At 39.4% G+C, this 24,336-nt stretch overlaps 1 protein-coding gene across 3 annotated transcripts; it reads right to left on the bottom strand.

The window, feature by feature from the left end:
* Window positions 1-888: 888 nt before the first annotated feature.
* myo1f (myosin IF) lies at window positions 889-23,505 on the bottom strand. Of its 3 annotated transcripts, none has more exons than XM_037770890.1 (29): window positions 23,317-23,505; window positions 23,044-23,185; window positions 17,617-17,745; window positions 16,159-16,248; window positions 15,805-15,899; window positions 15,582-15,669; window positions 15,339-15,428; window positions 13,067-13,198; window positions 12,709-12,843; window positions 12,295-12,427; window positions 11,809-12,005; window positions 11,584-11,664; window positions 11,347-11,433; window positions 11,039-11,125; window positions 9,289-9,456; window positions 8,902-8,987; window positions 8,730-8,811; window positions 8,488-8,594; window positions 8,310-8,408; window positions 8,025-8,169; window positions 6,769-6,883; window positions 6,514-6,683; window positions 6,198-6,343; window positions 4,868-5,014; window positions 4,637-4,785; window positions 4,410-4,475; window positions 3,632-3,839; window positions 1,911-2,071; window positions 889-1,812 (listed from the first exon to the last, which is right to left on the bottom strand). In XM_037770890.1, exons 2-29 carry the CDS (start codon window positions 23,044-23,046, stop codon window positions 1,736-1,738), a joined length of 3,273 nt encoding a protein of 1,090 aa, XP_037626818.1. In that variant the 5' UTR covers window positions 23,047-23,185; window positions 23,317-23,505; the 3' UTR covers window positions 889-1,735. The 3 variants fall into 3 exon arrangements, with proteins under 3 accessions (XP_037626818.1, XP_037626821.1, XP_037626820.1); XM_037770893.1 differs by having other exon boundaries at window positions 23,390-23,498; XM_037770892.1 differs by having other exon boundaries at window positions 23,044-23,264; window positions 23,390-23,493.
* Window positions 23,506-24,336: the final 831 nt, after the last annotated feature.

Below are 24,336 nucleotides of genomic sequence, written 5' to 3'. Positions count from 1 at the left end.
CAGACCATCAGACCCATCAGACCTGCCTCCTCTGCCTTAGGACAACATCACCAGCGACACACATTTCAAAATAAAAGCATGAACGTTTTGAGTGGGCAAAAGGGTGTGTATGATGTGCACATTTCAAAATAAAAGCATGAACGTTTTGAGTGGGCGAAAGGGTGTGTATGATGCCAACATTTCAAAATAAAAGCATGAACGTTTTGAGTGGGTGAAAGGGTGGGTATGATGTGTGCACCAGTAGTGGAAAGTAACTTTTTTTACTCAAGTAATGTACTTAAACCTGCGGTAACCTGGAAGTAAAGGTAGCTATGTATTCCAAATTTTACTCAAATAAAATTGGCTTCAACTAATATTTACCAAAGTAGCCTACATATGCAACAAAATGTGCAAACTGGCACTGTTTTGTGTGATATTAATCATATTTATACTATTAGCCAGTGGTGGGAGACATACTCAGATCTTTTACTCAAGTAAAAGTAACAGTACCAATGTACTGAGTATAAAATTAACTTTGTTTTGACTGACTTTTTGCACACTTTTTGAAGAAATATCTTCATACTATCATTAATTAAACATCTCTCTATATAAGCAGTATATTATTATTATTAATAGTAACCCTGTCAATGTTTCTTAAGTGCTACATTCAAGTTCAAGAACAACAGAAAACATATGTGCATATTTACAGTGGTACATCTGTACAGGTACATACACAACTTGTATCATAACAATTGTTATTTGCTTTTTATTTTGCTTTAGATAAAAATGCACTTCTTCTTTTTATTATTGTTTTTTTCCTTTTTAAAATTATGTTTAAAATAAAGTTGACTTTACCATGTGAACATTTCAATAAAAAATGTAAAATATAAAACAAGAGAAAAAAAAATAAAGTTTTAAAAGTCTTTATTTTTCCATACAAAAACAGATATTGATTGTGAGGGAATTACATTATATTACAAAATCAAAATTAAAGATTTAAAAAAGAAAAATACAAAAAATAGCAGAACCTGTTTTGTTATTCAGAAATATTTTATAACTTAGTCTTTGAGGTAATAATATGAAAATATTTTGGTGAAAAAAACATATATGAGAAAATACCAACAAGGAGATTTGTAATAATCTTTTTTTAAGTGACATCAAAAGATGTGTCTCTGTCAATTTAATGGATCTGAAACAGGTTTGTCATGGTACAAACATAACAGTCAAGTTCAATATATTTTCAAATGTCTATTATTACTTGATTTTATGCTGTTGTTGTTGAACTCTGAGCAGTATTGGATGTTGCTCTGGAGAAAAGCTTCAGAGAAAATATAAACACTGTAGACACCAGAAAGCAATGCAGTATTTTTAGGTCACTCTTCTGTAACTTTAATTTTAAGTCATTTTCAGGGAAGTAACGGCGCACACAAAGGTGTTGTGGGAGTGCAGCTGAAGTCAAAGATCTTGTTGCTCTCATCAGAACGACAACAGATGAAACTCGAGCCGCTGTTTGCGGGGATCTGTGTTTTAACAACCACAACAGCAATGTCTCCTGGGCTCTGCTCGTACAGTACCGTGATAAACAATATATACTGTATGTGTCTCAAATGTCAGCGAGGTGCAGCCTGAAACAGCTTCTGTTATAAATGAAGATCTAACATGCAACCATGAACAATTCACAAGTGCTGCTTGCAACAAAATATACATATTTCTCAATAGACACAGACAAAGTCCACCAGGACAGATCAAGTCCTGTTCAGATTTTTTCCACATAGTTACCAGGGAAGAGACCCTCCCTTCCTCGGATCCTGCCCGTCCACCAGCCTGATGGATCTACAGAGAAAATAAAGAAGCAGAGAGAAACATCATGACTCACTAAGACGATTCAAATCTATCAGATCAATACAATAGCTTTCTTTTCATCTACGCACCGTCTTTGACGAGGTCGAACACTTCGTTGGCGTCAAAGCTGATCTCGTCCGTGTCCTGTCCGTTATACTGGTATAGGGCCCGGCAGCGGGGCCCCTGGGGTCGAGGCTGTGGTTTAGGAGCAGGAGGAGGTCGCTGACTGATGCTCCTTTTCCTCTGCTTCCTGTGACAAAGAGAGAGAAATGTGACAAATGGATAAAAAACTTTTAGGTTTGTGTATCTTCATTTGTGAAAGCTTATAATGTTTAATGTTCAATGTCACCAGTCTGACAAAGTGGGCCAGTCCATGGATGCATTAAGAATGCTCATAATAAAGTCATGGGCTCATCATGTGGCCACAGAGAGACAGCACAGTTTCAGTGCTAATGAAAGGTCTGGCGCCACACATGATCATTCTGCTATAGGGGATAAAAGCTCTGTCTTGTTTGTATTTTAAGCACAGGATGCAGGACGGTGCCCTTGCACAATAGATGGCACAGATAGCGGAAGGAGAAAATGCTCGCTGAAATAGGCGGCCAGTAGCAGGCTTACCCCAGAAACACACCAGGCAGTGGTTAAGTGCGGCTCGCCGCAATAATTGCATTTTTCTGTGGTCAGGAGGCATGGTCATGTGTTTCAGGCGGGGAGAAATTCTTTGTAACATAGGTCAACATGTGACAGGACTAGTTTGGCTGCACTTCGCCGCAGAATCGAATGGCCTCACGCTACATGTCAAACCAGATCCGGTGAGGACGCTAGAGGACGCTAGACAGACGTACCCTATCGTGGAATGCACCTGATTGGTCCCTGGTTCTGTGCTCGCCGTTTCAAACACGAAACAACATGGTGGCCTGCTCATAAACTTTCTGTTATCCCGTCTAAGCAATCCACCAAAATCTACTTCTGAGAACATTTAATGGAATAGGCTATACCACTGCTGAATCTTGTTTCATTTTAGAACTATATCACCTAGTTTGACAGCTTGGTTCAAGTTTTGCGAGTCAAACGCGTCGGGCTAGATGGGCTCATTTGCATAGAGTTTAGATTTTTCAACTTTATGCAAATACAGACCCCCTCCAGCACTCCCACCATGCACTGGGCGGCTGTTTTTCCTGCTGTGCATAGGAAATGAATGGAAAGCATTGAGACGCCCTCCGTCACCGGATTTGGTGGAAATGTTGAGCTGAGAGCGGCCGCCGCAGCTTTCCATAGACATTGCATGGCAGCTCGCCTCAGGCCGCATTTCGCCGCTGCTCTGGTGTGTTTTCGGCGTTATACCCACAGTCTATATCCGGTGAATCAGACTACCTTTTGTATAAAAACGAGTGCAACACCATTAATGACTTTCTAGAGAGACTGTCTGACAGTTATCCCCACATTTAAGGGATTTCTATATTGTATCTTGCTCTCTATGATGGCAGTTTTTTTGTCCTATTAATTAACAAACTAAACAAACTAGTTTGACGCATACGCTGGCCTTTACAGAGCCCAGTGGAATGGCAGTTGGTCTGGAGTTGGCATCAGGACTTCAGCTCGCCATAAACAGGTTTATCTTTCTCACAATGAAACTCCTTCATTTGTTTGGGCTCAGTGACTGTTGAGCCTCACCCTGACTCGGCTTGACAACTCATGAAACTCGTGTGCACTGATTTTTAGTGACTAATCAGCTCCGCCCACACGTGCTGTGATCATCCCTTCCTTCCCTTTTTTTTTTTTTCAAATCTCACGAGGTGATCTTTCTCACCCTGACATGCCCTGGTCAGGCACGTTGAGGAAGTCCAGGTTCCCCTGGTTGTGCTGGTTGTGGGCTGGGACTCGAGGGGCCCTCTGGGAGCCCAGTTTGGGCGGAGCTGTGCTGGGTGGCCGGCCATGTTTTTGCGGGGTGGAATATGTGATCTCTGATGGCTGGTTGTGAGGAGCTCTGGAAAACTTGGCTGCTCCATTCTGGTGCGCTGAAGAGAGAGAAAGTGGAATATAAGTAAAGATAAAACCCAAACAACCTCCAGACTTCAGCATAGCTGCTGCTGAATGAAAACCTGGCAAAAATACTACTCAGATATTATCCTAAAGGTTTGAAATTCTATAGTGGGTTCATAATGGTCAGTGGTGGAAGTATTCATCAAGTAAATAGCAATACATGAAGTCAAAAGTACTCTTAATGCAGGTTGAATGACCCTTCAGTGTTATATTATATTACTGCAATGTGTATGCTGCAATTTCGTTGTAGCTAGTTGAAGTAAAGTTCGGTAGTTTAATCTATAGTATAGTTTATATCCTTTTTTTATGTAAAACCTTAATCTTCCGTAACTGTCGCTGTCAATAAAATGCGGTGGAGTAAAACGTACAATATTTGAATATGAAAGTGGGGCTGAAATGTAAAGTAGCATAGAATGCAAATAGTCAAATAAAGTACCTAAAACTGTACTTGAGTAAATGTATTCAGCTACTTTGTAATCTAAAGGGTCATGTAAATTAAGAACATAACAATGAAAATGAAAGAGTTACAGTAATTGTGATTTTACCTCTGCTGCCAGCATTATTTCTTCCTCCACCACCATGAGACTGAGGAGCACCTTTCCTGGTTGGCTCTAATGAAATACACGCGTAGTTACGAATAACATTTGTATAAACAAGACTTTATGTACAGTTATTTTCATCTTTGTAATCTTTTCTTTCTTTTTTTTTAAACAAAAGGCTGTAGGCTCTACTTCAAGGCTTCACTGTTCCAACATTATGTCTTTTAACTTACTGGAGGACTTGGGCAGACCGTCCCCGACTGTGATGGTGAGGGTCTTCCCTGCAGGTTTGAGCTGTGACACGTCCCCTTGCCCCCTCTGAAACGCCACCACCCTGGAGCCTCCACCACCCCAGCCCTCCTTCTTCACTCTGAACTCCAACCTGAGTGGGAACAAAGGTCGTTAGTGGTTTGTGTTTCAATGCAAATATATTCCGTCTGAGTGTGTGGGTTCCTCTACCATACCTGTCAGTGAAGGAGATTGTCAGTTTCCTCTTGTTCACGTCCTCGTAGCGCTTCGACAGCAGGCTTAGGAACTCTGTCTTAAAGTTGGACTCCAGCAGACTGTCGTACTGGGACTCATGCAGGATGAAGAAATCATCCTGTCTCGTACTGAGGAGAAAACACAGACCATTAAAGCTGCACTGGGTCGAATTGGAGCAATTATGATTAAAACATTTTTTAAACGGACACTATATCCTGACAGTAGTGCATGAGACAGGTAATCTGAAAAAATAAATCATGTTCCTTTTTGTCCTCCGGTGTTCCTAATGGCATCTGCAAGATTTCACAGACCGGAGGAAAAAAAGCAGAGCTGAGCTGGAGTCTGCCGTCTCTGAGCAGCTGTCAATCCCTTGCGAACTCCGATCAAACAGCGCAGCGCTGATCAAATATGAATCAATATTCTGTTACTGTAATACCTATTTCTCGCCTCAAATGTTTTCAGAAACATCTTGTAGTGTACTGTTTAGCTGTAAAATGAGAAAGTTTGTGACCCGGCAGCCATGTTGAGATCAATTGAGGAAATACCAAGCACCGCCCACCAGCTGGAGCACAGCCAATAGGAACGCTCTCTCTCTGAAATGATCTGTGATTGGTCAAAGTCTCCCGTCAGTGGCTAGATTTTTTAAAGCCTGAAAACAGAGCCATGATGAGGTGCAGAAGTCTAGTTTTCTCTCAGAACACTTGAATTACAATGAAAGGTTATTGTGGAATTTTTGCCCAATGATGCCAAAAATATTCAGCCTACTGAAACGTTAAGAGCTTATCAGGCAAGATACAAAGTAAAGTAAAAAAGCTTATATTGGATTTTTTTGTGAAATATTGGATAATTTGAGCCTCAAACACTTATTTAAAAAGAAACTATTGAGAAGTTTAGGGGAGAAATGTCTTTTTGGTTGAACTGCTAACATCTGAAATGTGACAAGGAGTTTTTTTTTTTATATAAAATTATAATCTGAAAAGTAACATTTAACTACACCTTTCAGATAAATGTAGTGGAGTAAAAAGTACAATACAATGCTCTGTATGTAGTGGAGTAGAAGTATAAAATAGCATGTAAATGTACCTCAAAGATTCATGTTTGTGACACTGTTCTTTGCTGCTAATTTTCTTTTTCTTTTTGTGAATTCAGAGTTCAGCAGAATGTTGATCTGCCATATTTACTTTTGCAGAAACTGTGACTTCTCATACGGTGGTTATTGACCAACAAAGTAGCACGCTAGTTCTTGTAAATTCCACCACAGCATCAACCACAAATGGTACTATTGCAAGATGTAGTTAATGCATTTCCTACCTGAGAGAGACACCGCTGATGCTTGCAAACTCAAGTTTCCGTTTCAGCACCTCCTTTATCTGTCCCTTCTCAGGTCCTTTCTTCACCTTCTCTCGACCAATCAGATAGATGCCCTTGGGGGTCAAGATCAAATCTCTCTTGATAGACTGTGTTGTGAGGAAAAAACAGAAGTGAAAACTGTGATGCCAGAAAGGAGAAGTCCACAAATAGCAATCTTACTTATCACTGTTTGAAAAGGGGAAAGACTTGTGCTACATTTATACATCTGAAACACCAGAAGTCGAATGAAATCAAAATAAACATAACGATGCTTCACCTTGAACCTGCGATCAAACTTGTTGACAGAATCGGCAAAGTCGACACGCTCCCTCTTGGACAGGAACTGTCGCAGCTCAGGCTTCTGCTCCAGGCCAAGGTAGTCGCCGACAAAGTTTCTGTTGATGCTGTTCTTCCTCCGCTCTTTCGAGTTGTACAGGATGTCTGAGGCTGTGTCGCAAGGATGGACAAACATTTAGAATCACAGCTCAATATGTGTACTTTGGTAGGAACCGTTTTTGTCTTTGTAACTCACCCTCCTCTCTCATCTGTTCATACTTCTTCCTGGCAATGTATCTCCTGTAGGATTTCTGAATGATCCGGGCAAAGGTGTCAAACTTCCTCTCCCTCATCTCCTCAAGCAGGAAAAGCTGTGGAGCATTTGGCATGAGGAAGGAGTTTATATTTATCATTTATTTCTGCACATATGTCAATTTCTATAGTATTGCAGCACTTTGCTGTCTGTTAATTGCAACGTTTCTTTGTTAAATGAGCTTTTTCTCACAGAAATGTATGAGCATGTCATTTTAATGCTTTAAATTGTAACTTTCTATAAAATTATAAAATATCGGTTATAGCTCCTTTAAGTAAAAGTTGCAATACCACATATAGTTTATTAGTAGACTCTTATTGCAGATGTATTAACGTTTAAGTATCATTTTAGTGTTGTTGAGGTGAACCTAATTTTAACTACATTTTATATGCTGTTAAGGGATAGCTCTGGTGTTTTATAGTGGGGTTGTATGAGGTACTTATCCATAGTCAATGTATTACCTTCAGTAGATGATGATGTTTGTGCTATTGTGTGACTTTGGTGAATCAGAACCAATAAAAGTAAAACAATAACACAAACAAACTAACCAATCGAGACAGCGATCTCGATAGCGGACCAGCAACTCTCGTGTTCTGCGAGGTAAAATTACAGTTTTTTTCAATGGAGTCCGGTTGCTTTGGCGAAAGCATAGATAACAGTAGATAAAATAACATAGATATTCAGTTCCCAATCAGAAACACAGACTGTAAAGCTGTCTCACAGCAAGGTAAACCTGCAAAAATATTCTAAATATAGCGTATGCTTAAACTTATATTGATTTTTTAGGTGGGTCTTTCTTTTAAGTGGCTAAAATACGTTTCACTGCCGGCCCCATCCACAACAGTACATTGCTTTGCTTCCGTGCGGTAACTCCTGTCTGTTTCTCCAAACTGGGTGCTTGCCGACTGTCATCTACTGTAATACACTGACTACGGATAAGAACCTCATACAACCCCACTTCAAAACACCCGAACTATCCCTTTAAGTCGTTTTATTTGTCTGCATCATATTTTATAAGCTCATCATTTGTTTTCTATGTAAGATTTTGATTTGCAAAAAATTGTAGTGGAATAAAAAGTACAATATTTCCCTCTGAATTAGAGTGGAACTATAAAGTAGCATGCATTTGAAATACTCAAGTAAAGTACAAGTAAATGAAATTTGCACTAAAGTACAGTACTTAAGTAAATGTATGTTACCGATTCAGGGTTCTTGACAAAGATCTTGGTGCGTCCCATCTGGTACTGGTCGGTATCCATGTTGACCGACCGGAGGAGGTGAAGGACCCCCTGCTGCTCTGGACCCCTCCAATTTGGCCATGTCTCAGCTGTCAGAATGGCATACCTGGATACAACAAGTACAGACAGCATATGTACACACCAACCAACCAAAAGTCACTTTGAGAGTGTGTTTGAGCTGTGTTTGTCTTTCAGGAGAAAACACACAGAAAAATGATGCATCCTTTCAAAAAGGATTAAACTCACCTCATCAGAAACTTCGAGAAGAGTCTGCGGTACGCAAATCCAGCCCTTCTTACACGGATGTTTTCCCGCAGTCCTAGATACTCAACCTGATGCCTAGCCCTAAAATCAGATGGAATACCACCATTCATCAAAAAGAGTTTTTATATTTACATATGTTTATCACAGTGAGGATGCTGACCTGCTTTCCTCCCAGTCTCTCGGCCTTTTTGTCTCATTGGGTTTGATGCAGCGGATATAGTGCGGAGTACATTTCATCAGCGTTTTCACCAGATCATTGGCTTGTTTCTGTCGGAAACACAAGTGCATGGTAAAGGCATTATTGCACCCAAAAATGCATATTCAAACTGGGGAAAAAATGGGTACACTGATCGAAGGACCTCAAGTTTTTAGTCCATGGTTACTCTGCCTTTAAATTCTCACCTTGATCTTTGAGCTGGCTGTGGTCGGCCTGCTTTTCTTATCTGTGTTGAGGTTTTCAGGGAACAAGCTATGGAAGAATTTACTGTGGAGACAAAGGATTTTTTCTTTCACTGCATCTCATAAACTAAACATACCATAAGTGAAAGCATCATAGAAGGTGTAAGAGACTTACTATTCGCTGCTTTGCATGAGCTCAATGAGGTCAGGGAACAGCACATCCCGGTTTCTCTCACAGAAGCCGTTGATATCGTACGACACCTGAGGCGAAACCAGACATTATAACTGCTGAGTAAACTTTACAAACCAGGCAAACTTCATCATTTAGTAGAATATGTTGTCAGGTTATTTGCTATACAATTTTGAATTCAAATGTGCTTGCTTGTTTATTTTGTTCATGTAAACATGTCTACATCCTTTTGGTGTGACTAAAACCTCAATCACATCATCTGCGTACAATTAGAGGCAGCAGCACCACTGTTTCAAATAAATAAAATACATAATCTTGTCAATAGTATTTGTTCTACAGGAGAGTCAGTTTGACTGATTTCAGGGTTCCTACCTTGCCAGCGTAGTGATGTATGACGAAGCCAGAGTTCCAGTTGTTGAAATGTTCATGGGTTCCCACGGCGGCCTGCAGTTTCTGCAGCAGATTGCCATCCGCACCCTCTCCTTTGGCATGCATGGTGGCACACACATCATCCAGCACGCTCATTATGCCAGGAGGGTTCTGCAAGGAGAGGATAGTGTGGATGAGTTGTACTGTAAACAATCACCACTTGCAACTGATTTTACACATTTAGAAGTGTCTGGGAAGAAAAAGAAAGATCCCGCATGCAAACATACAGTATAAAGAGTCATTATTTGATGTTAAATATAGATACAATGAAAAGTTTTTTTATAATATTTATATACAGTTGCCAGATCAGCCTAATTCAATAAAAAACAGCCCAAATCATAACCTTGCAAGAAACCTGTGTAAAACCATAAAGCCATTACATGTGCAATAGAAAACACATCATAAGCATATAAAGATTCATATCTGAATCAAATAACCAAAGATAAAATGTTAGATGAATAGGCTATCGCAACACACAAGGATTGCAGTCAGACAATCAAATACACAAATATCATGTCAACGATTGAATACAACTCATTTCAGTCAAATATTTCTCAAATTAAATGAGTGAATAATATGAGTGAGTGGACACAATGAAATTTACTGAATTTAGTTTTTGACCATAAAATTACAGCTTTTTTTGTAATATTGTTTTCACAATATTTTCCAAACCCCACCAAATGTCTATGAAAGCAGCCCAGATTTCATCTACCAGCCCAACGCTATTTTCCCAGCCCAATTTAATCAAAACTAGCCCAATCTGGCAACAATGTTTTATATTATATTACAATATAGGTAAAACCATTAAAACCAAGCAAAACCCTTTAAATTGTCTGTTTCCCAAAAATAGAGTTAAAAAAAGTAATTTTCTTTGCTTTTTTTGACCTTAGGAGTGCTGCCTTTTTCCTGACTTTGTTTTTGGGAATCATACTGTAGCCATGCTGTTTTATTGAGGAAGAACACCCAGCTAGTTCCTTGCAGGAGAAACACTTCTGTTTCCTTGTTTGAATCACTTCAAATTGATCTGTGTAAACCCTGTATTTATGTATTTATTGGTTTCTTGGTTAAAGTTTTAGTAGGAAAAATGTTTTTGGCATCATTGGGCAAAAATTCCATAATAACCTTTCAGCATATTGTAATTCAAGTGTTCAGGCTGTAAAAAATCTAGCCCGTGATGGGATGCTTTGGCCAATCACAGGTCATTTAAGTGAAAGCGTTCCTATTGGCTGTGCTCCAGCTGGTGGGCGGTGCTTGGTATTTACTCAATTGATCTCAACATGGCTGCCGGGTCACAAACTTTCTCACTTTACAGCTAAACAGTACACTACAAGATGTTTCTGAAAACATTTGAGGCGAGAAATAGGCATTGCAGTAACAGAATATTGATTCATGTTTGATCAGCGTTGCCTAGTTTGACCGTTTGATCAGAGTTTGCGAGTGATTGACAGCTGCACAGAGACGTCAGCTGGATAGCAGACTCAAGCTCGGCTCTGATTGGTTGTTTTCCTCCGGTCTGTGATATCTTGCCATTAGGAGCACCGGAGCACACAGAGGAACATGATTTTTTTCAGTCTTCCTGTCTCATGCACTACTGTCAGGATATAGTGACCGTTTTATAAAAATACGTTTTTAAAATCATATTAGCTCCATTTCTATCCACTGCAGCTTTAAGTTGAAGCACCTAAGAGCTTACCAATTTATTTTCAATGAGGTCGCACACAATCTTGTTGTTGAAGTACTCGATGGGAGTCCACTTGATGCCCTCCTGAACGTACTCTTCCTGAGAGAAAATTAGCAGACATGGAAAGAGAAAAGCTTAAAGGAAAAGTAGTTGAAATAGATTTTAAGACAGAGGATTTTAAATATTCACAACTTTATTCAGCCCAAGTTAAACAGAAGCTCACTCTCTCTATCAAACAAAACCCCATTTACTCAGCATATTGTCGAGGTTAAAAGACAAAAAAGACAAATCTAGAGATGCAATAAAAACACTGTAGCTACCTGCTCAGCCTTCAGAGTCAGTTCAATAAAGATCTGTTGCAGTTTCTCGTTGACAAAGTTGATACAGAACTGCTCGAAGCCATTTCTCTGCCCGGGGGGAGAACACAATCCAGTCAAAATCAGATTATCACCACAGTAAAACAAATCCTGCTGTGCTGCACCATCTATAAAACGAACATCTGTTATTTTAGTGGCTGCTTGAAATATTATAGAATTGTAAGTTGTAAGAGGACTAACCTGGAAGATCTCAAAGCCATAAATGTCAAGTACTCCGATACTGAATTCTTCATGTGGTTTTTGAATGGCTTTATTTATGGCCTGGAGAAGACAGACAGGTTAAATGCAGAAGGGAAATATAAAATTCAAGTGCATTTATCTCAACTTGTGTAGGTAAAAAGAGGATGTTTCCTCGTTTCATTTGATCTGTTTTTGTTGCTACTGAGAATAAAACATTTTGACTACCTCCACCAGGTAGTCAAAGAGTCGTGAATAGAGGGCTTTGGCCAGGGCGTCTCGTGTGTAGGTGGCCTGCTCCTGGTTCAGGGTCACATCAATGGACTCATTCTTCCCTGCCCACTTGGACTCCATCTTCCGGCTGGTCAGCTTCTCCTGCAGACGGTTGGGGTCGATGCCCAGCAGATAGGCGGGGAAGGCAAGCACTGGAGCAAATAAAAGCAAAGTATTACAAATCAACGCAAATATATTGCTGGGAATCCCCCCAGGCAGCAAACACATGAGAAGATCAACAAGGTAGTAATGATGTGCACAGACTCTATCAATTAGCAGGGTGTCCGCCATGGTGCTGCTTTGTCATAGTGAGCTCTAATTTCCTCATATACCTTTGGGGAGATAAATGGGGCTTTTTATATGTCAGGTGGGAATGTTTGTGCACCTGCATGGATGAGCGAATCCATATGTGTCTAATGTATATTCACGTGTCTCACTCACAGTCCGTGCTCTCCACCTGCCCATAGTTGCCTGCCTCTATGAAGCTGATGTTTCCCAGGTGGAGGATGCCTGCAACGATTTGCAGCACTTGAGCCTGGTGGTCGCCTGGGATCCCAATCACCTGCATGGCTTCCTGCAAATCACAACACCAAAACAGACAGTGAGGGCAGCAGTTTGGAGCAATTTCATCAACGAGCATGGAAGAGATGCAATAGAAATATTTGACTGTCAAAACCAAGTATTTTTTTCTATTTTACTATATATTTTTTACTTTATTTTCTTTCTGATTTTTATGCTATACTATAATATACTACAAGGTCTCTCACTCAGTCTTTTATTTTCTACATCACAACAGCTTAGAGTAAACATGGCAACTAACCACCCCAGACTTTCTCCAGTATACTGTATATGTACCATAGTCTCTTTGAAGTCTTTGCTGTCGTTGGTCCCATCCACCTTGTAGGTCCCAGACTGGTTGAGGTAGCAGTAGTAGTCTGGGGTCATGATGCCCAGGCCCTCTTTCTGCTGAGCACTGGCGCCCTCCATCAGCTGGAAGACAATAGTGCAGGAAGAAGAGCAGTTAAACATGAATCCCTGAGGCAGTGGGCAACAAAAAATGATAGAATAGCTCAATTTAATCAACATGTAATTAACTGAATTAATTGTGAGGCATGACTGGACAGTATGGACAGCTATTTTTCCAAAAAAGGAGTTTTTTTTAATGCGGCTGTGACTTATGTGTGACTGTGCATGTCTCTCTTCAGCCTCTGACCTGATAGTAAATGTGGAAGTTCCTCTCGTTCTCATTCTGGCTCACCACCCTTGACTTCTCCAACAGGAAGTTGGAGATTTTGCCGCCGTCTGGTTCTCCTCCTCTGCTGAACTGAATCTCAAAGTATTTCCCCTGGTAGATGCAAAAATAGGACCACCGTGTCAGTATATAGATCTGTTAAATCTGGTTTACTAAACAGGTGCAAAGTTCAAGAGTAAGCAGAGGAATTTCTCCTCATTGTGCACTCATCCTGACACACTACCTTATTAAACAATAAATACAAGCAAATAGAGCAACCATAAAGATAGCATAGATCAAATCAACATTTCCTAAACATCTGATGTCAGTTTTTTCAGATAAAAACTGAGATTTCCATCGTTGCTACGTCTGCATGAGCTAGAAAATAGTCGGCATACATGGACTTCATTAACCTGTACACAAAATTTCTCATGCTACATCAACAGTATCAGGAAACATTACAAAAGGATGTCTTGCACCAAAGCTGCAACCATGCACATTGATGTGGTTTTCATGTGTGAAATTAAACATCACGACCCCACTGATGAGAAACGACATGTGGAGATGAAGTGATATCTATTTTTGTGAACATCAAAACCAACGCTGTTAGCTGAAACAATGCTTCTGCAGTTCATTGGAACGCCATAATCACAGACTAATAGGCTTCTAAATATTTTATATAGCCTTATATTTTAGATACTTTTACACAGTGGCGTAGTTGTCGTTGATAAGGTGGTTGTACTATGTAGATGGGTAGGTTACCAAGGAGGAAGTGGGTATACTGTCCTATATATTCAAATGGCTTTTTGGCTGATTGGTGGGTAAAAAAGAAAAAGAGGTGTGTATACCTGGTATACCTGCGAATACCCTCCACTACACCGCTGCTTTTACAGGCACTGCATACTTTCTAAACACTCAAACTAGTTCATATGTTTCTCTTTTGGATCTTTGGATCTATAATCTCTTTGGATGATATGAGCAGTAAACATTGTTAAGTTCCCATTAGAGCTGAAACAATTAGTTGATTAATCGATCAGCCGATCGGCAGCTTTTTAAAGAATCAATTAAGACTCTCAACATTCTCTAGTTTTAGCTTCTCAGTTGTGAGGATTTGCTTCTTTCTCGTCTTGTATGATAGTAAATTCAATATCTTTGTTCCTTTGGTTGGACAAAACGTCACCTTTTTTGGACATTTTTCAATAATAATAATAGTTAATCGATTAACTGAGAAAATAAGACTAAGGCAGACTAATTATAATGAAAATAATCATTAATTCTTGACCTTGGAAACAGCAGTTTACCAAATAATCTCATCACAAGGTCCATTTAGTAGCTGTTCTGTTCTGGAGCTTTCAGTTGTATTGTACAATCTTCCTCAGCAGATGAAGTTAGTTAGTTAAACTGCTGTTTCCAAGGTTAAAGAATAAACGTTTCCATTCCAATTTTTTAACCCAACATAGTCCAAGTCCTTGCTAAGAAGAAGACCTGAATATACAGAATAGGTTATGTGTAATAACCGAGAATGCGTCATTTGATTGTCAACTTTCATATGTGCTTTCGTAATGATTTTGTCCTTCATACAGGAGAACAGATATTAGTATGTGGTGGTGGGGATTTAACATGAATGGGAACAGTTCCTGTATAAGGAGGCGATCGTTATATACAGTATTTGGTATAATCTGTTTATTTACTAATGTGTTGGTGGGTTCAGCTCTCTTTCTCACCAAAGGGTTCATTGTACAGTCTGTCAGTGAATGAAATGTGAAAGGCTTATCATTTATTTGTACTGCTATCTTTATTATTTCTCTGTTATTTGAAAAATAAATGCTCTTCAGAGTGGAGTAGTTGGGTCATTAATATATTTTTGTTCCATTTTTTTGGTGTTTATTAGCTGGACACTCAGTATAACGGACTTCAACATTGTTGGTGAGATGATGTCGTCATCTCGATTGGTCTGTGTTGTCAGGTTTTATCGGTTGTTGTTTTGTTTTTTAATTATTCTCTCTTAAAAAAACAACACTAAGAGTCTAGAGTCATGCTATCAGCACTATGACTTCATGGTGGCGCTAAAGGAAAAGTCAGTGGATCCCCACATTAGGATTCTGGGCTCCATGAATATCTGTGCAAAATTGCATGGAAATCCATCCAGTAGTTGTTCAGATATTTCAGTGTGGACCAAAGTACCAGTAGGCCTACATTTCTTAATACATTTAAACTCTTTAAGACGCGTCTGAAAAGTAAAGATCTTACTCACAAAACGACTGGAGTTGTTGTTGCGGACGGTCTTGGCATTACCAAAGGCTTCCAGCAGAGGATTTGACTGTAGGATGATGTCTTTTACATGCTGCAACACACACACACACGCACACACACACACACACACACACACACACACACACACACACACAGTGACACGGTGTGAGACACAACTAACATACAGTACACAGGAACCTGCAGGAAGTCTAAATGTGTCTTGAGTCACTGCTTTTGTCTCTACCTGGACTTTGGATCCTCCTCCAGATACTTTGGAAATGTAACCCATGATGTATTTGGCAGCCACCGTCTTTCCAGCACCGCTCTCACCGCTACCATGACACCATGAAAACACAGGACACCACAAAACAACATGATATTTCTCAAACTTCCAACACTAACTGGGTCTAATGTAAGACACAAAGTGAAATCAGTGAGAAGAGGAAACACGGCTCTGTTGTGATCACCTAATGATGACACACTGATTCTCTAGATCGATCATCATGTTTCTGTACATGTAGTCAGACAGGGCGTAGATGTGGGGAGGATTCTCATACTGGGCCTTCAGAGACAAGTAGAGAGAAAGTGATCAGTTCAGGGTAATCAAGTATAGATCTTTTCAAACTTGACAACATAACCATTTTAAATGGACCCATTTGTATTTCCTGTTGCAGTGTTTGTTACTGCAGTAGCTGACAGGAAGTAAACTTGGACCAAAGCTGTTGCCCTAGCGACAGAATGACAATGACAAGGTCTATAGAGCAACAGGATGAACCGCTACACAATAACTCAGTGATAAAATGCTGAAACATTGTACTCACAGCTCCCTGGTAAATTTCGATCTCTCTGTCAGTGAAGTAGGGCATCTGTTTGAACGGGTTGACTGATATCAACACGGGACCGATGTATGTCTGAGCGAGGACGTTAAGGAGCGTGATGAAAAAATAAGATGAGCCTTACCAATGTTGCCTTTTTGAGACCAATAAGGGGGGTCGCGATATTCTGGTATTGATGATAACCGTGATATTTTAAAAAATAAATATTGATATCATGTTAATAATACACATATGATAATAAAGTGTAAATAATCCAGCGCCTCTTAAATCACGCTTTTGTATGGTTACAGACTCTCTCCACCACCGTACACTCGTATTTTGAGTGTAGTTAATAATTTGCCAAAAAGAGACAAAACACACATGACTGTTTTTTTGTTTTTTTCAAATTTTCTATAGACAGTGATCAAAAAGTAAAGAAATGTAAAGAGTACTACTTTAGTAGTATTACGAAGAAATTATAATAGTTACATTACTTATTACATTTTTAACAGGGTAACTATTAATCTGTAATCTATTACATTTCAACCTTCCCAACACTGTTAATTATGCAATCTGGTCATAAACTAAATTATTTTTGACCTGATGATCGCACAAGATTAAAAGTTAGACGATCATCTAAGTTGTTACAACTCATAGCAAGCCATCCAATAGTTGTCGCGACATTTCATTCAAAACCACAAATGTCAGACTCATGGTGGCATTAGATGAAAAATCAGGGGATCACCCAAGTCAGTAGGATTCTTCCTCTGGGGATCATGAATGCCTGAACCACAATTCATAGCAATGCATCTCATAATTGTTGAGATATTTCAGTCTGGACCAAAGCGGTGGAACGGACCAACACACTGACATTGGTATGCTAGTCTGGCTAATGAATGCCAGACTATTTGTCTAGAGGGAAATACTGAGGCTATGAGTCCACTATGAATAAACCTGTGAACTGTACATAAAGGTTAAACAGTCACTTCCTGATTACTGTGATAAGAGCACCTCAACACTCAGAGCACACCAACAACATGTTGAATTACTACCAACAACTCAAAAGGTGTTTTTATCTTTGCAGGAAAATTACTTAGTAGTAGTTAATGATTGACAAAAAAATGATAAATCCCTTGAAATCATGACTCTTTGCTGCCGTGGAGTTTTAGTTGAGGTGATGTCAGCTGCACTTGTTTGTGGATTTGATGTGAATTTTGTTTCGTGACTCTAAATATGGGTTTGCAGTTAAGCTGTGCTCTGAGAAGACGGAAGTGAGCTGTTGAGTCACTCTGAATGCAGAAGAGGAAGAGTGAAATGTATTTATGCCCTTGTTTGGTTGATTGCTTGACTGTATAATTGTGTTTTGTGTCAGCATGTTTATGTGGCAATGGATGTTGATGTCAAACAAACATTATGACTTTCTGCCCACAAGGGTCTAAACTAAATTATCAGCTTGTAGGATACAAAGATGTAATCGTCCATGTATCTTTTCTTGAGGTTTTCCACGATGGCGTCCTCGGTGATCTTGGACAGCAGGACCATGTCGTCCACTCCGCTTTGCTTCACATTTTGACTCTGCCAGTGGTACTTCGCCTGAATCACACACCAGAGAGAGAAAGACAGAAATTTAATATGTAGCTGAGATGCTGCTTTCCTTTGAATTCATTATTCATTGACACATTCATTCTTGTTAAGGTGAATAACGGAGTAGTACCTTGTCTTAAATAGTGTAAAGGGGCACACTACTGATTTTATAGGGCTTCATGAAGTGCAGTTTACTCGTCATGCGGAGTACGACTATAATGTCTTCTGTAGCTCTGGAGGGATCTTTTCAAAGTTACAAAAACGCTTGGTTTGGGCTTGGAGACTGCAAATTGTTTGCAGAAAGCCCGTGTTACAAGTCTTTGAAAGACAGTGGCATTTAAGGAAGGTTAAAGGAAAAATTCTATTGGCAATGGCGAAAGGGCTGACAGAGCTAACAGTGTTTACCTGAGGGGGAACCGGAGGACGGGTGCTACGGTGTCGGTGTAACCACCGTATTAGAGCAGTGCAGATCAACGGAAGTGAGCGAGCCTGTGGGGCACGCTCACATGCAAGAACATGCACTAAAGAGCACGGTCGGCTCGGCGATGTCAACAAAGCAAGGAGAGAGGAAGAGCGACTTCATTCTCTGCTCAGGTAGACATTACTCCTCTATATCTTTACATAGCAGATAGTTGTTTGCTGCTATATTAAAGCTCTGGATATTGCATTTAGCACCTTGAAATCTTTGTCTTAAAGTTAAAGTGCCTTTAAGTTCAAGCGCACACTCCAAGAAAGATAGATAAAAGACAAACAAATGAACAAAAAAAACAGCACAAAAACAAACAAACAAGCAAAATGAAACAAACAAATACAAAGAGCATTTGAAGTCTCGTCTGAAGACGAGTTTGGCATCAGTACAGATGTGTTTTAAGAACGTAACAAACTGTGGTTGCCATTACAGGAAGCTGGGGCTGGTTGCTAAGCAACAGGTCACAGATGAGGTGAGCTCATTTTCTAAGTTTGGCATTCTTAGAGAAGCACCATCAAACTTTGTGATCTGCCTGACTACATCTATATTTAATACCTGATCACAACAACAAATACAGCTTTAATGATTGTTGTAGGGTGTTATTAAGAGGGCGCTCTTGTAACCACACAGACGGCTTCTGTTGACACTTTCTTGCAGAAACCCTGAGGTGAACTTGTCTCCTGCGTTTTGGTTTTCCCTAAAATACGCCGGTCTGTTTGATGGTGGTTGGGCTGTGGTCTGGGGCTTCAACCTACATCTACTGTTTCACAGGGAGAAGCTGCTAACAGGTACATCTCACATGCTGCACCTCAGACTACCGACAGTCACCAGAAGAAAACATCACATCATGACATTACGAAGGAAAGAGCGGCGGATCATCAACAAAACATTAAACATGTTTCATTTTAGCCATCCAACATCACTTCCAAGTGCTACTGACACAAGTCTGATTTAGTTTTTTTTTTACTTTTCCTTATTTTGTATTCCTTTGTTATATTCTGCACAACACCTAATTAAAAGTATTCAAGAACAGTTACACAAAAGCACTAATTTCTCTAAAAAAAAATACTTTTATTTCTGGAATTATCATAAAAAAGAAGAAATCTTGACCCAATAGTATAAACTTGTGCAGGCATGGAGCTTTAAGATACCAAATATTTCAGACTAAGTTTTAGTTTCACTGTGAACAAAAGATGCAACAGACATCTTAATATTTCAATAAAAGACATAACATGTGCTGTATCTTAATAATAGTCCTCACAGTATATGTGATATGTGGGGTCATTCAGCTGGTATTTTTATTTCTAAATTTAAACATCCTCAAGGGGAAATTCAGACAGAAGTCATGAGTGTAAAATTAAACCTGTGAAACCAAAAGCAACAAACCGGTCAGTCTGTTATAGATCTTCTTTTCATATTTGTCACACTTTTCACACTCTCTGGGCTCAATTACAGCAAATGTATCTTACAGACTTCTGGTTTTATTCTATATTTTTTCTTATTAACAGCAATCCCTTGAAAAGAGCAAAACCAGCAGTGTGTTAGTGTCTTTCAATACTTTCATACTTCCCTTCATAGTAGTGAAGGAACATGTCACCCAATGCAATTGCCGTTGGCGTTCGGTACTGCTGCACAAGGCACCCCTTAGCGTCTGTATGAGACGAAGCGGGCTTTCCATTAACAGAGTGATAAGATACACTAAGGGCAGGCACGAGGGGAGGTGGATGGGTCCAACAAATACAAGGATTTCATCCAGGAGGAGACCGATGTTGGTGTCCCGTGCGTCACGATCAGCTGTTTGTTCGTGTTCCGTGTTCCCGTCATTTTCACTGTACAAATGTAGTAGTTTTAAGCCCAACCATGTAGTTCTTTCCTACGCCAAGGGACGTGACTAAAGGTGCCTTCAAATGTTGTAAACAGGAGCTCACGAGTTTCATTTGAAGGCAACAAAAGCGGAGGTATGTGACGAGTTGGGATGAGAACGTGTTGCTATGGCGCAGAAGAATGTGCTGCATCAGGCTTTACTTCATTCATCTTTTCATGGTTATGATCTTTTCGTGGAACATGTTGATAACAAGAAAAATACAGAATATAACTAGATTTCATCCTTTAACTAGACCAACAACATCAGTAGCTAAGTGCTGCAACATAAAAACAAAAACTTCTGTTCATTGAAGAACCCAGAGTAGCAGCAAAAAACACCTATTAAAACTGTGTGCTATTCTCCAAAGATAAGATTTCAGGTTCAGGTGAGATAGTGTGATGACATAACTGTCCACTCTCCCTATACTGTTTGTAAAACTGTGATTAGCCCTCCATTCACCTCTGAGTGAAACAGATCTCTAGCGAGTACAGTAGCTGAACATCACAACAGGCCATAATTCAAGTCTTCTTTTAGCTTCCCTGTTGAAATCCATCTTCTGCCTCAGTGACTTCCTTTCAATCTCCACTAAAAATCCACTTAAACTTGAATTCCTGCATGAAGTGATGTCTTAATTATTGTCCAAATAATTTCAATTGGTTTGGCATGGTATGTTCTTCTATGAAGCACTTTGTTACTTTGTTTTAAAAAGTAAATACATAGCTATTATCAGTTAAAACATTTTTGTAAACTCTTTTTATTGTTGTTTTTCCCATTGTAAACAGTAGTTTCTCAAATGTTTTCAACATGTTTTTCTTTTTAAACTTTGGCTACATACAAAAATAATGGCATTTAGACATTATGTATATGGCAAAAACAGTATACACAAGACATATACCGGTATGTACTGTATATACTATAGGGCTGTCAATCGGTTACAATTTTTAATCCTGATTAATCGCATTATTTACCATAGTTAATAGCGATTAATCACAAAGTAATCACATTTTATTTTATCTGTTCAGACCTTAAAGAGAGCGTTGTCAAGTATATAATATTCTTATCAAAATGTGAGTGCGCAAATATGCTTTATGCAAATTTATGTATATATTTATTACTGGAAATCAATTAACAACACAAAACAATGACAAATATTGTCAAGTAACCCTCACAGGTACTGCATTTAGCATAAAATGCTCAAATTACAATAGGTGTTCAACATAAAATTGTTACACAAAGTTTAAGGCAGGGACCTTTACTGTGGTGAAAAAATGCCGGTGGTCTGTGACATATCTGAAAAAAGTCCCTTATACCTGTAGCCATTTTGTTTGTGGCACTCAAAGCATCAAAAATACATTTTAAAAACTCAACAACCTCCACCAGACAAACCAGTTTGGAAAGACCTGCAGACGTCAATGTGACCATGCAGTTTACTTTTCATTGAGAAAACAGTTTCATCAGTTACTAGAGAGACTTTGCTGTTTCCAGTTAAAAATGCAAATTTTACACGTTTTGAAAACCACAAATAAAATGCCAGTCAATGCCAGTCAATGCCAGTCAATGTCTGTCGTGTTGTGGTTTTGGCAGAAATCATGCCAGCTGAGATCTAAAAACCTTGCTGCATCAAACCGCAACTTTCTGCACAGTTAAAAAACCCAATACAGTATGAGCTGTCTCACTCCTCTGCTACTTCATTGTGAGCATGTCAGTCATATTTAAATGGACAACTGTGTACAAGCAAGTCATTCTTTGATTACACCTTTGCCTGCATCTCACTTGTGACTCTTATTTTGAAAGGATAATAGCTAAATGATTATGGTAATTATGGGACGACTGTTTTAAAACATAAAGGTGTTTAAGATTGGAGTTAAAACACAGGCATTTTGGAGATCTTCACCTTTAAATTTACTAAATAAATACATTTAAGACCTGTGGCTGCATCTCACTTGTGACTCTTATTTTGAAAGGATAATAGCTTAGTTATTATGCTATTTTATAACTTTTAACTGTTTAAAAACACAAAGTTGTTTAAGATTAAACTGAAAACACTGGCATTTTGGAGATCTCCACCCTTAAATCTACTTAATAAATATAAATTCTAGACGTTTGGCTGCAATGTTATGACTTCAACAGTCAGACTGTGTGAGTTTGGACCGCTCTGTGTGAGAGGAGGAAGTGTTGTGACAGAAATGACAGGCCTCTCCTGTAGTCCACTTCCCCCTCTCACCCCTCATCTCTGCCTCTTGTGAAACCCTATAAACTCTGTACATACTACCGCTTCTCTTCCTGCAATTGGCTGCTGCACACACAAGGGGATGCAAAAAACTGTGTGAAATACATCTTGTAAACTCAGATTACACTAGAGATAACACTACAGCTCAATAACTTCACAGTATATTCAAGGTAATGTGTGTTGATGTGATGTCTGCTGATTTTAACATAAACACTGTATGTGTATTTTTGTTCTGTGTACACTTAAAATCTAAATTTCACAAGTCCAATCCACATTTTTTTTTAATCTTAAATGTGATCATAAATCAAAGTAACACAACGATGCAATCAATGTTTTTGAGCTGCCTTGAGTCTCAATGAAAGAGCTTGTCCTTAAAAAGAGGAAACTCTCTCTGCTGCTACTGTGAAGGAGCAGGATTTCCCTAAAGAGATGGCCTATTTAAGTCACGCTATCACATCCTTTATCATGTCAAAACTCACTGTAAAGCACGAAATACCCTCTTATGGTTTGCCAAATCAAAACTACTGAAATGAAATGCAGTTAATCGTGAGCTGTTGTCACTTTTACAAACAGAAAACTGTTTTAAAAATGCTGTTTTTTTTGGAAACAAGAGTGAAACTGTGAGATCACCTTAAATGTGTGTGAAGATCAGATACATCAGCTCTAGTTTTAGGAGCGTACACACATGAAGCAGATGTCTGAAGGTGTGTGTGAGAGAGAGCAAATGAAGGTGTGGTACCGTACCATTGTTCCAGCCGGCCTCCTCTCCACCTCAGGTGTCCACCGTCCACAGAGTGTGTGTTTACGTGTGTGTCGTTAAAATCCACAGGTTGACCTCCTCAGACAGCAGCCATCACGCATCCGGCAGTCAGACGGTCAGAGTTACCTACAGTACAAGACATCCACTGCAACATTCAAAAACCTACTTCCTCATACTCCCACAGATGCAGTGTGTGAAACAAGAACTGCACACACACACACACACACACACACACACACACTGATGCACACACTCACCACACAACGTCAAGCTTCTACTTCTGTATTTCTGTCACATTTAAAGTCATCAGAGCGAGGATGAAACAATGACCTAACGGACTGATGACAGCGTCCATGTCAGCAGACCTGAAGGTTAAACGGCTCAATTAGTCAATCCAATTCATCTCGCCAGCAGCAGACGAGTGTTTATGGCACCTACAACCTCACACTGATTATTATCTTCAATCTGTTGCCAAATGATGGTGTTTCAGTTTGAAGCTGCCGGCTCCACCCAGGCTGTGGTTACTTCATGTTGAGTTTGTGTCATCAGAGAGGCTGCTGCCTCCAACGCCCATAATAACTGATGTAGGTTCACACAGGGGTAGAGAGTAAACTGTGTATGTGGAGGTGTCATCCTGTGTTGTTGAGAACATTTTGTCTCACTTACTTTACTGTCTTTCAGAGGCTCTAGTAGGTTCAGTTTTAGGGCTAGCTAGAGTGAAGCTATAGATATCACATGAAACTAGAAAACATAAGGAACCTGACATGTCATGCTAGCATGTCGGGAAGGAGGTTAAATAACGCTCCAAAGTTGGGCTAAATTTTAGCGAGGAAAAACTGTTATGGCCATTTTCAAAGGGGTCCCTTAACCTCTGACCTCAAGATATGTGAATGAAAATGGTTCTATGGGTACTCACGAGTCTCCCCTTTACAGACATGCCCACTTTATGATAATCACATGCAGTTTGGGGCAAAAACAATACAGTTTTTTTCATGCAGTATAAATGTGTTATTTTCGCCAATTCTAAAATGGTGTATTTGAATAATTCTGCATACTGGGGTCCCTAAACAATCTTTGAATTACATAAATTGTGTATCACTGTAAAGCTGAGACTCTGGTGGATCCAATGAGCCCAGTTGTATTCATGTGTGATGATGTTAGTCCCTATAGTAGACATTTCATTGCATTTAGACCATTTTTTAAAACTTGACCTCACTGTATAAAATGACCTGCGTCAACCTCTAGGATGTTCACAGCCTCGTGAAACTTTACAGCCA

This window comes from Sebastes umbrosus, chromosome 5, assembly GCF_015220745.1.
Source record: "Sebastes umbrosus isolate fSebUmb1 chromosome 5, fSebUmb1.pri, whole genome shotgun sequence".
Classification (NCBI taxonomy): Eukaryota; Metazoa; Chordata; class Actinopteri; order Perciformes; family Sebastidae; genus Sebastes; species Sebastes umbrosus.
This window is presented reverse-complemented; position numbering and strand designations above follow the sequence as displayed.